The 15,478-nt window shown below is 41.3% G+C and overlaps 1 protein-coding gene across 3 annotated transcripts in view; it reads right to left on the bottom strand.

Moving 5' to 3' along the window:
- Positions 1 to 15,478, bottom strand: part of CREB5 (cAMP responsive element binding protein 5) — a 356,099-nt gene that overhangs the window by 119,071 nt on the left and 221,550 nt on the right. The window contains exon 1 of one of the 3 annotated variants that reach the window (XM_019535372.1): positions 5,105 to 5,185. The exons of the other annotated variants lie outside the window; for them this stretch is intronic. Coding sequence (XP_019390917.1) covers positions 5,105 to 5,151 — 47 coding nt within the window. The 5' untranslated portion in view covers positions 5,152 to 5,185. Of the gene's footprint in view, positions 1 to 5,104; positions 5,186 to 15,478 lie in introns of those variants that run through there. 3 annotated transcript variants of the gene reach the window in all.

The raw sequence follows: 15,478 nt of genomic DNA, 5'->3' as shown, positions 1-15,478 counted from the left end.
TGATTTTTAACTTAATTCACATTAGTAAGTGCAGTAAGTAGAAGACTGGTAGGATTTAACTGGTAGTGTATAACACTAGTTTAACAGAAAAAATTCAGGAAGACACATGCTAAGATTCACTTGGAGTTCTGAGTTCATGTTAAAAGCTCAAACCATATCTTAAAATCACATGTAGTACAATGCTGTAGTCTGTACTACAATCAGCACTTCCAGCTCTGACTTGCCCTTCTTCAAAACTTCTTACACTAATAAGCTTCAGGATCCCCTTTTACTGTAGACACATCTGGAAGGAGGAGAAGGCAACTAATTACTTTTATGACCCATCTTCCTGTGTCCTCTTGGACAGGGGAAGCTGGCTGACCCACTCCTTGATTTTAGTCTTTGGGAACTTAAGATGGTCAAGTAGATATGAAGATACTTAGAATCCACAGAAATAATAAGAGTACACATCCTACTTTGGCATGAATGACGTTTTAAATGCTGAACACTAAATATGGTTCATTTAATAACATTTAGAGACAGGCCAGCAGGACAGTTACCTTCAGCAGGACCAGAAGCAATGTGTAGAGTTCCACTGGTCCCTAAGAGCAGTGAAACTAGGCAGTTCCCTTAAAGATAATTTATTTGGACCAGGCAGAATGTACTGATCTTGCCAATGGAAGATCAACACATTCTACCCCATCCACAGAATGTTGTGGGAGGGCTTGAACCCTGGAAAAGTCAAGCCATCACAGAACAGCCAGAATGACAGGGTTTTGCAGGTTATTCACTTTACTCAGAAGACAGTTTAAAAAAAGGCAGTGCCTTTGGAAGGCATGGGGAGGAGAAGGGTGAACCCTGGCAGAATCCTCATTGAAGTTTGCATCAATTTTAAGATACTGATTTTAAAAATTAAACATGCAACTTTACGGATTTCAAATGGGTTCAGGTTTTGTTACAAAAGCATTGCCCAGCATCAAGTAACCGTGGCTAACGTGGATTTTCTTGTTTTGAATGTCCAACCTGAAACATCTTGGGCCTGATTTTTAGGGATTCAAACCATCCCTAGTTTCACAGACTTTGTGTGGACGCATTTAAAAATCAGGTCCATGGTAGTTCAAGGTGGACATCTTAAAGTGGAAGGACACAAAATGGAGCACAAAAAAGTCTGCTGTATATCATTTTCATTTCAATACACCTATCACTGAAGACTCTAAATTTCCACTAACCACTACTGGTTATTTAACTGCTTTTAATAAGGATTGATTATGTGTGATCAAATCAATTCATAGGTGACACATAGGGGGAGCACAGAGGGGCACGTGCCTCCTCTGACTCATCCCTGCCGCCAACGGCATCTGTGGATGCTGACCAGCTCCGCCCCTGCTGCTGGCAGCATCTTCAGGAGCTTTTCAGCTCTGGCCCTGCCACTGCCACTGCCACCACCACCGGCAGTGTCTGCAGGAGCTTGCCAGCTCCGGCCCTGCTACCACTGCCACCAGCAGCGTCTGCGGGTGCCCCCCCAGACTCAGGAGGCACCAGTCACCCAAAAGCCAATTGCCTTATTGTTAGGATATATCTGGGAGATAAAAATGTGGTAACTACAAAGAATATATATAGAAGGAGATTCAATATCACTTTTATATGGTTTTATATAAAATTAACATTATCTAGCAGGAGAAATTATTTGGAATTCAAACATGCAGTGTGTTTTTGTCAGGTCCCCAGGTTCTCCTCCTAAACTCCTTCCATCTAACTTCTAGTCTCACATCAAAGACACATTGCTTAAGCATCTATGTGAAGTGATGGCTAACAGTGCAGCTACATGCACCGTTAGAGCATATTGTTAAAAAGTATCATGATGTATTCCCTGGTTGTCTCTTTACTATTATATGGCCTGAATGGTTTGGGATACATGAAATCCCCTGTGGAATGGTTGTCCCTGGACTGCCAGGTCATTTTCTTTCACACACATTTTATTTTGACAAGAGAAATAACATAAAAACATTATCTGCATATATCTCTCAGCAGAAACATGGATTGTGGCCAGGCCTGTATGGTGCATAAGATGGGGAAAGACAGTATTACAAATCATCCTCTACTACACTGTTTCTTTGCACAGGAGCAAAACAGTGTGGCTGGTGAGAGGCAGGCATTGCCCTAGGACAGTGGTTTTCAACCTTTTTTCATTTGTAGACCATTAAAAATCTCAAATGAAAGTGCAGACCCTTTTGGAAATTTCAAATGGATGTGAATTTTCAGTGTTGGTATTCACATATTTTTTATTGATCATAGGCCCTAGCCTACAGACATTCAAAAAGCCCAAGACAGAATCGATCTACGTTAGATTTTCTGTAAGCGGTATAATTTAAAGTGGTGGTGAACAGAACACACATCCGCCCTTGGTCCAGGGGATACAAATGTTAGCTGGGTTCTACCATTTTTAAACCAGTCTGTGTGTGCCAAACTTCTGTTCTGTTAAGACTGCTTTTACGTGCTGAACTTCTGTTACCAGAATATACTGGTTTCTGATCACTTATACTGGTAAAAGTGTAATGTCTGTACCTGGCTGTAGGCATCTTTTGCGGACCCCTTAGAGAGTCTGCAGACCCCACAGGTTGAAAACCACTGACCTAGGATAATACAGAAGTAGGGAGAGGAAGGGTGAAGATAAGGATCTAACCCACCACCAGAACTGTATAGGCAAAGGGAAGAACATACACAAGATATTTCTAAAGGACAGAAGAGCAGCACTTTCCAGAACTTCTAAGAGAAATATTTGAGATAGTAATGATTCTTTGTGGGAAATCCCACAGCAGTACAGTTCTTTCTATAGTCCACATGCCCTTAACAGAGGCCTGCAGAATCTGGTATCATAAGGTACAGCTGCATGACACACTATAGGAAAAGCATTCCCTTTGGCACATTATCATCTTGGGAGTTTTTTTTATACTAAAGATCCAAAGTTTGCCATATGGCATTAAGGGGTGTTTTGTACTTTGTAGTAGTGTGGAGATGGGATACTAGCATAGTGGATGTTCCTGAGGTCCCTTTTGGCCTTGGTGTCTATTACATATTTGGCTGAGATAGCGAGGGACCTAGTGGACTTTGGTAGGCATTCCCTTCCAAGTTCTATATTCCAATATGATTGGAAGAGTAACGGGCGAATTTGAAACTGTATGAAGAGAGCAGCTCAGCTATCTAATAGACCGAATAAAAGGTCTTGCTGTTAAAGATACTCTCAGGAAAATAAATCATTAAAGGAGCCAGTTCGTGAAGCTATCTCAAGAAGCCTCAGTGCTTTGTTTCCAGAGCCTGTTGACACCATCCTGGCTCTTGGTTGGTCTTTTGCTTTTTTACTTATATTACTAAAGGGAACAAGGTCCTGATAATGTTACTTTTATATAAAACCATATAACAGTGATATTGAATCTCCTTCTATATATATTCTTTGTGTACTTAGATTGGCCCTTAAAAGGATACATGTCTGACTGCTGTTTTTGAATGGCTGACTGTTGAGGTTAAAATCAAGGCATTTATGGAAATGTGGCCACCATTATGTTTTGTGTGTGCAAATGACACTGGAAACTTCAGAGAGCATTAAGGGTCCAGGAAGGGATCAGGAACTATATTTGACTCACAATAGGGTAACGGGGTGCAGGATTGTAACTGAAAACATTAATTTGATATTTTTCTTACTCTGGCACCAATTCAGAAAAGCACTCAAGCATGTGCTTAAGTCCATCTTTATTCAGCAAAACAGGTCCTCCATCTACTGCTGCATCAGTTAGCATCACTCAGGGATGCAAATTCCCTGAAAGGGAATTCACTTCCAGGAATGGTATCTTGATAGGAGAGAGCTTTGGATATAGAAAACTGACTCAGAGCTGCTGGGTACTCTGAGGACACGTACAGATGCCAGGTATCTCCCGTTCAGATAATACCTAGTAAAAGCACTGTACAAACAAGTATTTACTCAACATTAAATCCTACCTGATGCATATGAATGATAACAGACTCACGCTTATACAAACTAATCTTATAGAGAACACACCATGCTTTGCTATATACTGTTATTCTCAAGAAAAGTTACTTAAAGTGTATCGATAGGGCCTGACCCTATAATGAAATCTGCTTCAGGAAGATTCCTGAGCCTGTATATTGCCCCATTGATCCTGAGGGGGCTACAGAGGGGTGAAGTATTCCATGAGCATGATTCTCTCTGTAGGTGCAGGACCTTGTTCTCTTTAGTAATATAAGTAAAAAAGCAAAAGACCAACCAAGAGCCAGGATGGTGTCAACAGGCTCTGGAAACAAAGCACTGAGGCTTCTTGAGATAGCTTCACAAATTGGCTCCTTTAATGATTTATTTTCCTGAGAGTATCTTTAACAGCAAGACCTTTTATTCGGTCTATTAGATAGCTGAGCTGCTCTCTTCATACAGTTTCAAATTCGCCCGTTACTCTGAGCAAGCCGCCCCTTTGCTTTCTCTGTTCTTTTCTTTTTTTCCCTTGGCCTTTTTGTGAAAGAGACACCCAATTTCAAACCATTTAAAAAATATCAAAACCCTGGTGGAAAATAATTTGCAGCTGTGATAATATCACATTTTTAAAAATACCGTAATATAGTTTTACTTTTAATAATAAAAGATAAAAAAGGGGAGTCTGTGAATAATTAGAGATTGCAGTCTGAAGCCAGTTACAGTCACTGCAATTGATAATAAACTTAAACCCCCTTGAGAGCAGGTAAATGCTTTGCAACCCTGACCCCCTTGCTCTCACATTACTTAACAACCCTGCAGTTCCAGCATTACATCACCATTCAAGCGATTGGTTCCTGCATTTTAACTCTCTCCCTGTCTCCTCTGATTAGGAGCAACACAGTGATGGGGTGGGGGGGGAGACTTCTCTCAAGTTTGCTGCTCCTTGCTTGGGTTTGCTTTGGTTTAAAACCAGCTTCTGCTCCAAAAGTCCAGGTTACATGCACCAGAAAACAAATCTCTATGGAAGTGGAAAGGAGAGCAGAAAGGGGGATCAAAGAGGGAAGGAGAAGGACGGGAAGATGGAGAGAGGGCAAAAAAAAAGTATACAGAAATCAGAAAAGGAAAAGAAAATTAAAAACAAACCTCATGGACATCACTGAGCCTGAATTCCCTGCTGAGGTGCAGAACATGAGAGCCCTGGAATGAGCGTATGTAGAACTTGAGCCAAAGCTTAACTAGCCTGAGTGAGTCATATCCTTCCCATTTGATTCCAGTCCAAGTGATGATGTAATGCTCTGGCCCTCTCTCTCTCTCTCTCTCTCTCTCTCTCTCTCTCTCTCTCCCCCTCTCCACTACCTCCCTCCTCCCCTTTCTCCTTTTTAGCTCAGTGCTGGTGAAGTCACCATTTAAATCTGGCAGAGCTGAAGCAAAAACTTCAATGTAACCAAAACAGCCCCAGGCCAAGTTCCAGAAGTACTGAGACTTGGTAGTGCAATTGCCATTGGAAACGGGTAAACAGAGAAAGAAACAGTGCCGCCTCAGAGTGGCCTGAGCAGCTGCCTGCGAGATCAGAGTAAAACCCAGGGAACGGAGCTGTCAGTGATTTACTGGTTTTGATCAGAAGATATTACATGCACACACGCGCACACACACTCACACAAATGCCCATATGTTTTAGGACCTCAAGACAGAGAAAGAGCAATTGGGAAACTCAAAGGGAGGGGTATAAAAAGACAAGGAGATGAGGGGAACAGGGGAAAAAACTGCTGTGTGTATGTTATATTCTGGGGATGGGTGGGAATAAATAAATCAAGCATTACAGTGCATGGGTTTGGTTCACATTAAGCACATTTTCAGTTTCATCAAACTGGTATATAGCAATCAAGCAAAAAAAGTCTTGCAGGACAACCATGGAGTTGTCAGGTGAACTGGTTCATGCAGATGCCTTCTATCCATAGAACAGTGGGCTCTTCTTTATCTGCACTGCCCCCCCCGCCAAGAGCAACCAACCAAACTCTATACCACTCTCCAGTAACTGATCAAATCATTGCGACACTGCTATTGTTCAACCTTACATTTAAAAAACATTCTTCAGTTGAATTATTTTATAAGTTTATGTTTATATGTTTAAGAAACGTTCCTTACATTTAAGATGAGGAGTATAAATGGGCCTCGTAATAATTGCTCAAAATAGAAGAAATGTTTCAAGTGTGTCCAAGTGGTGTGTCCAAAAGCCACAGTGTTTTGAGCCACTGCTGTTGAATATTTTATATTTATAAGTCTTTTCAGTTTAATATCTATACAAAATATGGCTGACATATACCACTTGTCTATCTGGAAAGCTTACTGTCAAAGAGGTTTCTTTTCCTGTTCACCATTCACAATGGATTTGTATCAGTGCACCAAATACTCAGTTCCTTTATAGACATTAAATGCTTAAGCATTCAGGGATAATCCACCTAACCTAAAATATTAACATGATGGTTACCAAAATTATAGAAAAGTCAGTATAATGTAGGGATAACCAAAATATTGTAGGGATAACCAAAACGGTCTTCTTTATAAGCTGAAAGAAACATTACAGTTAGCAATTCAGCAATTCCACACATTATTCTTTACTAACAAAACTAAGAACACCTTTACTGACTCTCCATATTGCCAGGCCCATCACACCATTTCCATACTAATGACTTCACTAGACTGCTTGGAGTACATTTCAGTTTTACAAATGGCCTCCAAATCTTCCATGAGATCTGGTGAAAAACCAAAGCCACAATGATTTTTTTCCTTACAATGATTTAATTTTAGGAAGGAATTAGTAGCAAAAGGAATTATTTTGCTTTAGGAGCACTTTGGCTTTTTTCTCACTCAAAAGATAATCACAACAGTCATGTAATGCTTCATATGTAGAAAGCACTAAAGACTACTAAACTGCAAAAATTTCCCAGGATGTTGTCACAGTTATCATGTCCTTAAAGATAAATACTTCCAAGGGTCAAAGCTGCTAATTTCAGCCTGGTTGGTTTCAGTCCTGAATTCAAATAATTCATCTTTAGGATATATCACCATGAAGGGGGGCGGGAAAGCTAGGGGTTTGTCCCATTCGATTAAAAAAGCAGTTCCTCCAGCAGACTGCCCTCTTTGTGACATCTCCAATTGCTATTGATGCTGCAGCCACTCAGAGTGACACTTTTATCAAGCAAGGCAGCTCGGAATTAGAGGTGATCGGCCATAATTATTACTGGCGCCACTAAAGCCTGTGGCTTGACAGCATCTGATGTGGTGGTTATAAAGTTTGGTCCATTGTGTCAATGGCCTGTATAACTCATTTATGTCTGAATTACCAGCTATTGATTTTTTGTCTTCTGTAACATAATAAAATAGAAGTTAGATCATTCCTAAAGCTTTCTGTTAATTCAAGGCCTTGTCGCCTTTCTTACTTTAATCCTAATCCTTTTCTTCTTTTAAAAATTGCTATTTATTATACTTCTCTGTGAAGGTGGAACAGCTTTTCTTCCCTTTCTTCCTTCTCTCCCCACCCATACCTTCCCCTCTACCTATTTGTGTGTTTTCAGATATTTGCAGCCCTGAGATGCATGACTAAACCTCATCATTTGCCTTTCCATTAGGCCGCTGTGTTTGCTATAAACTTTTGATGGACCCAAGGCAAAACTCTTGCTCAGAATACCCCTGATGTGAAGATATGATACAGACACAAATTATGAGGCTCAGGCCCATCTCTACTGGGAGGGAAGTGCCACAAAAGCAAATCTTTCCAGACAGAAGAACTATTAGGTTGAGGAAATTAGGTACGCTGTGCCTTTACATATGCATATGTTATCTGCATATATCTCAGCATTCTTGTAGACTTCATTCCAAGAAGTAGACTCTACTGACTCCACTGGAATTACTCATAGGAGTAAGGCCAATAGCTCTGCTACCCACCAGATTAATTACCGTGGCAAGTAACTCCAAAAGAAATTCTCTTTTGCCCAAACTAAGTGCAGCCCCACATTCTGCTGTACGGCTATCTTTTTCAATTACAGAGGGATGGAAGTGACAGTATTAGTATGTTAAGTGATCCATTAAGTCATTATTTCTTACAGAAATATTGTCTCAGAAGGAAGAAGTATTGTGAAAACAGTATCCTTTTTAAAGAAACAGAGGTTAGTTCAAACAGATTCTCACGAATTAAAATCTTTTTTTCCCCCAAAATGAACTAGGCAAGTCAATCTGGTCTAGACAGTATGCGATGAAACCAATGTTGTTTTAAGATGCATTTATCATTTAAAGTCTCATCTCAAGAGATAAACTTTTTTAAAACAAAGCTCATGCTTCAAAAGAGTTTTAAAACATATTCGCACTTGGTAATGGGAATGCAAAAGTTTCTTTCAACCCAGGTATTTTCAAGGCCTATTGATTTTTTTCCCTAGCAGGAAACACTGTTTTCCCATTTCCCTTCCTGTGACTGACCAGTTAATGATAAAGAATATCCTGTACCGAGAGGAAATTCCACTCACATACAAGAGCTACCCCTTTATCTGTTTATTCGTCTCTCTTTTCCTTCTCCCTCCCCCCATCTCCCTGCTATCCTTATATTTCCAGTGTTCAGACACACTCAAGAATAGGGCTGTTGCGATGCGGGCTGTGGGATGTTTTAATTCTAATGGGAAACTTCTTCAAAGTAGTGCCCTAGCCAATCCAGTTATGACTCTAGCTTAGCTGTCTAGTTCAGGAATGCTTACAACACCCTCCCTGCAGCATGTTTCATCCTTAGGGAAAGGGTGGTGGGGCACAGCACAGATGTTTGGTGTAAAAAAAACTCAGAAATTCACTGCTCCTGCTGAAAGTTTCCAATCTGAATAACTAGAGATATCTGAATTTTGAAAGCTCAAACCTCAGGGAACACTAGGATAATCTCAAAAGGAGCAATATTATAACAAGGAATCTCATAGCCTCCAAGTGTTTAGTGTGTGAAAAAGGCTGGGAATGTGGCTGGTTTATAGACATATTATACACACACACAGATACAATCTATGGGCCTGATACTGTGCATATTGAAATCAGTGGCAGTGGGCACAGACTCAGACCTAATCTAGAGTGTAAAACTGCACCTATTGTTTATTTTGACTGCACTACTTAGCTTTTTTATGGGCTTGATTAAGGAAAGTATTCTCAAATAATTATTCTACATTGAGGAAAGTCTCATTTTCATCCAGACATTATTTTTTCACTTTTAACCCAGGATTCTTAGAGTCCCTGTGGAATTAAAGAGGCCAGATAATTTCAGGGTTAAATAAGCTTTAATGACTATCACATGTACAGAGACTTAAACCCAGTATTAAAAATTATTTTTTTTAAAGTGGCATCTCTTCCTTTTTTAATTTAAAATAACCATCCAGGTGGTTTCCTAAGGATTTCTTTGCAAATTGCTTCCAGTGAACCTTTTCAGTCACAGAGCACTGCAAACCCATGTGGTGTTATTCAGCGTTCACTTCGACTTGGGTGTCCTATGTTTTTATAGTGGACAGGGTCTTAGGGATTTGTCTATTCAAATGCCTATGCTTAAGGGTTCGATTCTGTGAGGTGCAAGGCACTCTGGCCCTGTTCCAGTAAGGATCTAAGCATATACTTAACTTAAACCATGAGTGGACGCATTGACTTCAGTTCTTTTACTCACATGCTTATCAAGTTAAGCATTGTGGTTGATACTGGACATGTCTACACAAGCATTTAATCCGGGATCAGTTTACTCATGAGTAAACACTCCTGGGCAGGCATCTACACAAGCAGGGAAGTGGTAGCAGATTTGCTGCTAATGGCAACAAGCTGTTCCTGCTTCCTGGGGGCCTACAATGGGCCCCTGCCACCATCAGGGGGAGCTCTAGAATCCCCCTGAGTGCTAGCCCAAGAGCCAGCAGGGAGCACTGAGCCAAGAAACAGCTGTCTCCAGGCCAGAGCTGGGTCATTACACCCTGTCCCCTCACTGCTAGCTGCCCCACCAGCAGATCAGGGCAGGGGTCGGGACCTACCCCACCCTTGCAGTTCTTTCCTAGCCCAAAGCCTTAATCACCCAATCAGGGCATGGGGCTGGGACCTACCCCTCACCAGAACAGTTCCCAGCCCCCCGCTGTGCAATTGCAGGGTGGAGGATGGGGAGCTATTCCCTGCTCAGCTCCATGAGCATGGAGCTGGGTGAGGAACACATTGGGCAGCCTGTTCCCTGCTCAACTGTATGAGCACAAATCTGGGTGGGGAAAACGCTGGGAGCCTGTTCCCCACTCAGCTTCACAAGTGCAGACCTGAGTGGAGATTAAGCTCCCCAACCTTTTCTCCACCCAGCTCCACACTCACAGAGCTGGGCAAGAAACAGGTTTTCCAGCCCCTGCCAGAAAGGAGCTCCCAGCACCAGCTCCACACTGTGGGGCTGATGTTAGGAGATCTTTATCTCCCGGCATCAGCTCTGCAGTCATGGGCTGGCACTGGGAGACCCTCACCTCCCAGCCCGAGCTCCATGGTTATGGGTCTGGCACTGGTGCTGGGAGATAAGGTGGGGGGGGAGGACTTGGAGCTCTCTGCTGCTGGGTCAGAAGGACTATGTCCTGCCCAGGTTCCAGTAGCAGAGCCTGCCCTGGCATCAGCAGCTCCTGGGGGCAGGGAGCAAGTTTGCTCCCTGTCAGGCATCTACATGAGTGCTACTGTGCCATTACTAACTGAAAGTAAATTTGCTACTTGCATTTGCAGGTAGCAAATTTACTTGCAATTAGTGAGGTTTACTCTGTACTATGTACATGTAGATGCACATGTTTACTGCTCATTAGACTATGCTACTCTACTGTTAAACATCTTGTTTAGATGAGCCCACTGAGTTGGCAGAAGAGCCTATGTGTTTTAGCACTATCAAGACCCAGTAGTATAACCAAAGGTGGGAAAATGATGCACCAGGCCCAGGAACTGATTTACAGGGGTGACAGAATGGTGGCCTTTAGCTGGGCTGTGTTTGGGGAGCCAGTGCCACAGCAGCTGCAGCCTGGGGGTGGAGAGAACATAGCATGGCAGCAGCCACTGGCATCAGGTAAGACTCTCCATTGCTTGGCACCTGCCCACAGCTCTCCAGCATCTCTGGCCAGGGTCCAAAATATAGAATAATAGAAATAAACACACAAACAAAAAATGCTAATTAGACTTCTGTTGAGCCTTTATTTTCATTGAAACTTAGGCTCCTAAGTTACCTAGAGGACTCTACCAAAAAATTCGACCCTCTTTTACTAAATAATGGTTAGAAAGTTCAGTTCTTTGAAATATTGATTTCTAAGACAAGTAAGAACATCCCCATGAACTTTCTGAATTGTGAAATAAAAGGGCTAGAAATATCCTTTGCAGGAACGGCCCAAAACCCTTCAATAGATAAGCATTGCAGGAAATTGGTTTGACAAAATCTAAACACTTGAAACATTATAATTTATTTCTTTCTCTCTCACTCTCTCTCTCTCTCACACACACACATACACGTTCATACACAATTTTAGGTCACAAATGCACACAAATTATTAAAGGAAAATAGTTCTTGAAAAAGATGAAGGGTTAGAGACTGATGTGCCTAAATACCTTATATGTACAACAGATATGAATGGCTGTCCAACTTCCCAAAACTTTTCATCAATGAATCCAAGTCTGGACCTAAAAGAACAACTTCTAGGGATGTGGGATAGTTAAGCCTCCTTCCCTATTCCATTCTTGACCTTTCAAGTGAGATTGTTAAGCCAGTTAAATGCCAGTTGTGATACAAGCTTTGTGATGTGGATATTTAACCATTAGGAAATGAAATGAAACATCATCTACTTGTTATATACAGGCCAAATAGCCTTGGGCCAGCTATGAGCTGGTGACCTGGAAGTGAAGAGCTCTGTATCCAATTACCTATCACTGAGTCATCCAGAGTGAATAGCTAGATATTTTATTATAGCTGAAAACCACTAAGGCCTACAACAAATAATTTGGCAGTTTATGTAGAATAATAAATAGTGCTTTACTATTATTTTAGGACTTTTCACCCTGAAGGATCCCACGCACCTCAAAAGCTATGGATACAAAACAGAGAACTGAAATGGCCACTGACATGGGAAGTGGCAGCTAGCCAGTGCATTACACAGGAAGAGTCTGACCAGTGACAAAAATCAACACCCACAATTATTTTAAAAAGCCCATGCCATCTTTAAGGTTTGAAAAGAACAATCCTAATTGTTTCCTCACTTGCACCAATGTAATTCCACTTGTTCCAAAGTAGTTACCTTCAGTCATTTACATCAGTGTACCCAGTCTAAATTGAATGAGAGCCATAATCATTTTTATTCTCACTCAAGAAAACTCTTTCACCATTTTTACCCCTTGATAGTTCTATCTTACTTTCAGACTAGAATAAGATTGAAATATTTGATTTCTAATTTTATATATACTAAGCATCTCAATCTTGTCCTAGTCCAAAACTCTGTGGGAGTTCATTTAAAGATCAGGATAAGATTGATACAAAATATCTCAATCTTCTTTCTGTTAAGAAGGGGAAAATAGGATCTATTTCCACAGCCTCTGAGCTTCTGACAAAAGGAGAACTGACCTCAAATTAAGAGTGCAAAAGTAGTCCCTGCTATAAGGCAAGCTGTATTGGGACAACAGTGGCTGGGGTAATACCAATGCAAAGCTCTGAGCTTCCATTTCTGTTGGGAAAAAATTTGATACTGTGGATTCAAGGTAACGTGTAGTGAAAATACATGTTTACTTCCATTTAAATATGTCCTTCTTTGTTAGTAAATCAACTGGTGTTTCATTACTTCTGCGTGAAAATCAATGACTATCCTCATATACTGGATTCCAGTCCAGGCAAGCTGACCCTGGTTTCCATTCCAAGCATAGCCAAGTAACAAAGTAGTTTTCAAGTGTATCTGATAAAGAAAAGAGATCAAAGAATTGTATTTGTTTTTTTAAAACTATACTTCAAAATTATTAATATGGTATCTATATAAAAATTCTATAGGAATGTTTTCTTATAAGAGAACTGTAATGAAGCCATAATCCCTTACTTTTAAGGAATCCTACTGAATGAAGTCAGTGCTTTCCATTGTAATGGGGGATTAAGGCCCAAGTTGGTTTTTGAAATTTAAATTATGTGGTAGATAAAACAAAGAGCTGTTAAATGGTTCAACACACTTTATTTTAATTGGAAAAGGTATCATTTTCCTTATTGCTTTTTAAAATGGGGCTGAAAAAGGAAACCTGGTCACTATGTGGTACATTTTGCTGGTATTTCCAAATTAAAATGACCCAATCATGTGGGAATTATACTAGTGATCTTTTTTTAAACTGGAGAGAGTTCTACTGGCATTAATTGATATATTTGGGATTTATGTACTTCATTTAGACTTCCACCATTTTTACCCTGAGAGAATGAACGTATAATGTGTAAAAATATTTTTAAAAACACCAATCTTTCAGGGCTCTAAAATGAAATGATATGACTTTTGATAAGAAAGAAAATGAAAGTGAAAACAGCTAGCCATGTTTTAGTTTCCAATCCCACTTCCACATTTTACTGTACAGTGTGTGTATTTATTTATACCAGATCTCATGAATGAAAAGGGAAGCCATTCCATTCCTGTGCCAGTTACTTTTAAATAGTTAGTAACAAACCTATCACTACAGCATATGCACAGATGCAAACTTACAGGATATGAGCACATAAAATCAACATAGGAACAAACCATGCCTTGTAGTTGTTCTCTTTGTTTGGTGATGACCCACAGCATGAATCTTCCATGTCACTCCCATATTTCCTCACACTCAGTGAGTGTACTGATCACTTGGTCCAATAAATGCAGGAATACAGTGAATGAGAAGAACTAACAACAGTGAAATTTACTGTGGAGCAGTAGTCTCCTGGTCTCTCTAACTAACTACTACTACCTAACAGAGGGACAGTCTTCCAGTTCCCAGCTCTCTCAGTCTCCTGTTAGGGAGCATCTGTAAGTTATAATTTCTATCGCTACAGTGAGATCCCCTATTCCCAGGACTAGGTGAGGTCAAATAGCATTATTCATGTCCCTTTCTGTATACATTACATATGAAAAGTGCTCCAGGATAGGCTTCCTTTGTGCTTTACAGACATCGTAAACATGTTTACATTTCCTTTAAAAAATGCACCATAGTAAGTTCACCTCAAAAAAATGTCTAAAACTGAAATAGTATCAATGAAACAAAAGTGTATGCTAAAAAAATAAAAATTAAATTAAAACAAGAGAGATAAATAACTTAACACATATAAACTGAAACTCTTCAGGAGTTCATCTCAGGCCCAAGGTTCCCTTTGACATTACTGGCTTTGGATTGGGCACAGCTCCACTGTTGTTACAGAAATTACAGAATCTCACATTTTTCAGTTTCCCTTCTCAGTTTGTTCTGTGCATCCTTGACTTTTCTGCAAGTCAGCATCTCAGAAACTAAAGCTATGTACAGATGTTCATTTCTACTGGAAGAAACTTCTTTTGATAGAAAAATAGCCTGGTGAGCCAAGGGGCACTAGAGGACTGCTCTCCTGTCCTGCCCTTAGGGAAGCCCATTAATTGACAGTTTGCCCTTTCCCCTACCTGGGAAAAGGGCAGGTTGTCAAGTGCCATTTAGCAGCCACTGAAAGGCAGCAGGTGCTACATACAGCCCTGGGAGGGTTTTAACCCTGGAAGAATGCTTCCTCCCATACCATCAATCAGCTGGTTAGCAGGAGGCGGGCATCCTCCCATGGTGGGAACCCTTCTGGTTCGCCCCTGGAGCAGAATAGCTTCATTCCTTGCACTCCTTTAGCTTAACATGAAAGGGTATGGGGAAGAAGGAGGAGAGGATGGGGAGAAGCACTCAGCCACCACTCCAGGAGCCTTACCACAAGGGAATTAACCTTTCTTTCCCGATAGTGCTTCAAGCTGACCCAGGGTAGTGGGTGTGAGGCAGAAACATTTCACTGTGGCAGCAAGGCTCCTGCCATGGCACAGAAGCTTGATTTTTCTGGTACTACTCCAGATCAGCTGAGCAGCCATGGGGGTTTGGAGAAAGTGGCTCCTGGCTCTTGGCCCCTCTGGCTTTTACACTGTCTCCCCTGTTGCTCAGCTAAGCAGTAGTGGTATATAAGGGGAAGCTAGTGCAGTAACAGCCACCTGCACCAGCTTCTCAATTGTTACTCTTGCCACTCAGCAGAGCATCAGGGAGAGGCAAGGGGAAGGCAGAGGGGCTGAGCACTGGGTTTTACAAGCCCAGTTTGCCTCCCCTGCCACTCAGATGAACAGGGAGAGGAACAAGGGGAAGCAGGCAGGCATCAGTGTTTCCTGTGCCTAGCTTCTGGGAAGTCTTTACATATGCTCTGGAGGTAGAGGGGGTGCTTTCACAGGTTTCATAGACATTAGGGCTGGAAGGGACCTCAGAAGATCATTGAGTCCAGCCCCCCACCCAAAGGGCAGGAAGTCAGCTGGGATCATAGGA

The sequence above is a fragment of the Crocodylus porosus genome, unplaced genomic scaffold, assembly GCF_001723895.1.
Source record: "Crocodylus porosus isolate Cpor-Errol unplaced genomic scaffold, CroPor_comp1, whole genome shotgun sequence".
Classification (NCBI taxonomy): Eukaryota; Metazoa; Chordata; order Crocodylia; family Crocodylidae; genus Crocodylus; species Crocodylus porosus.
Note: the sequence above shows the minus strand (reverse complement) of the source record. Positions and strands in the feature narration are given on the sequence as shown.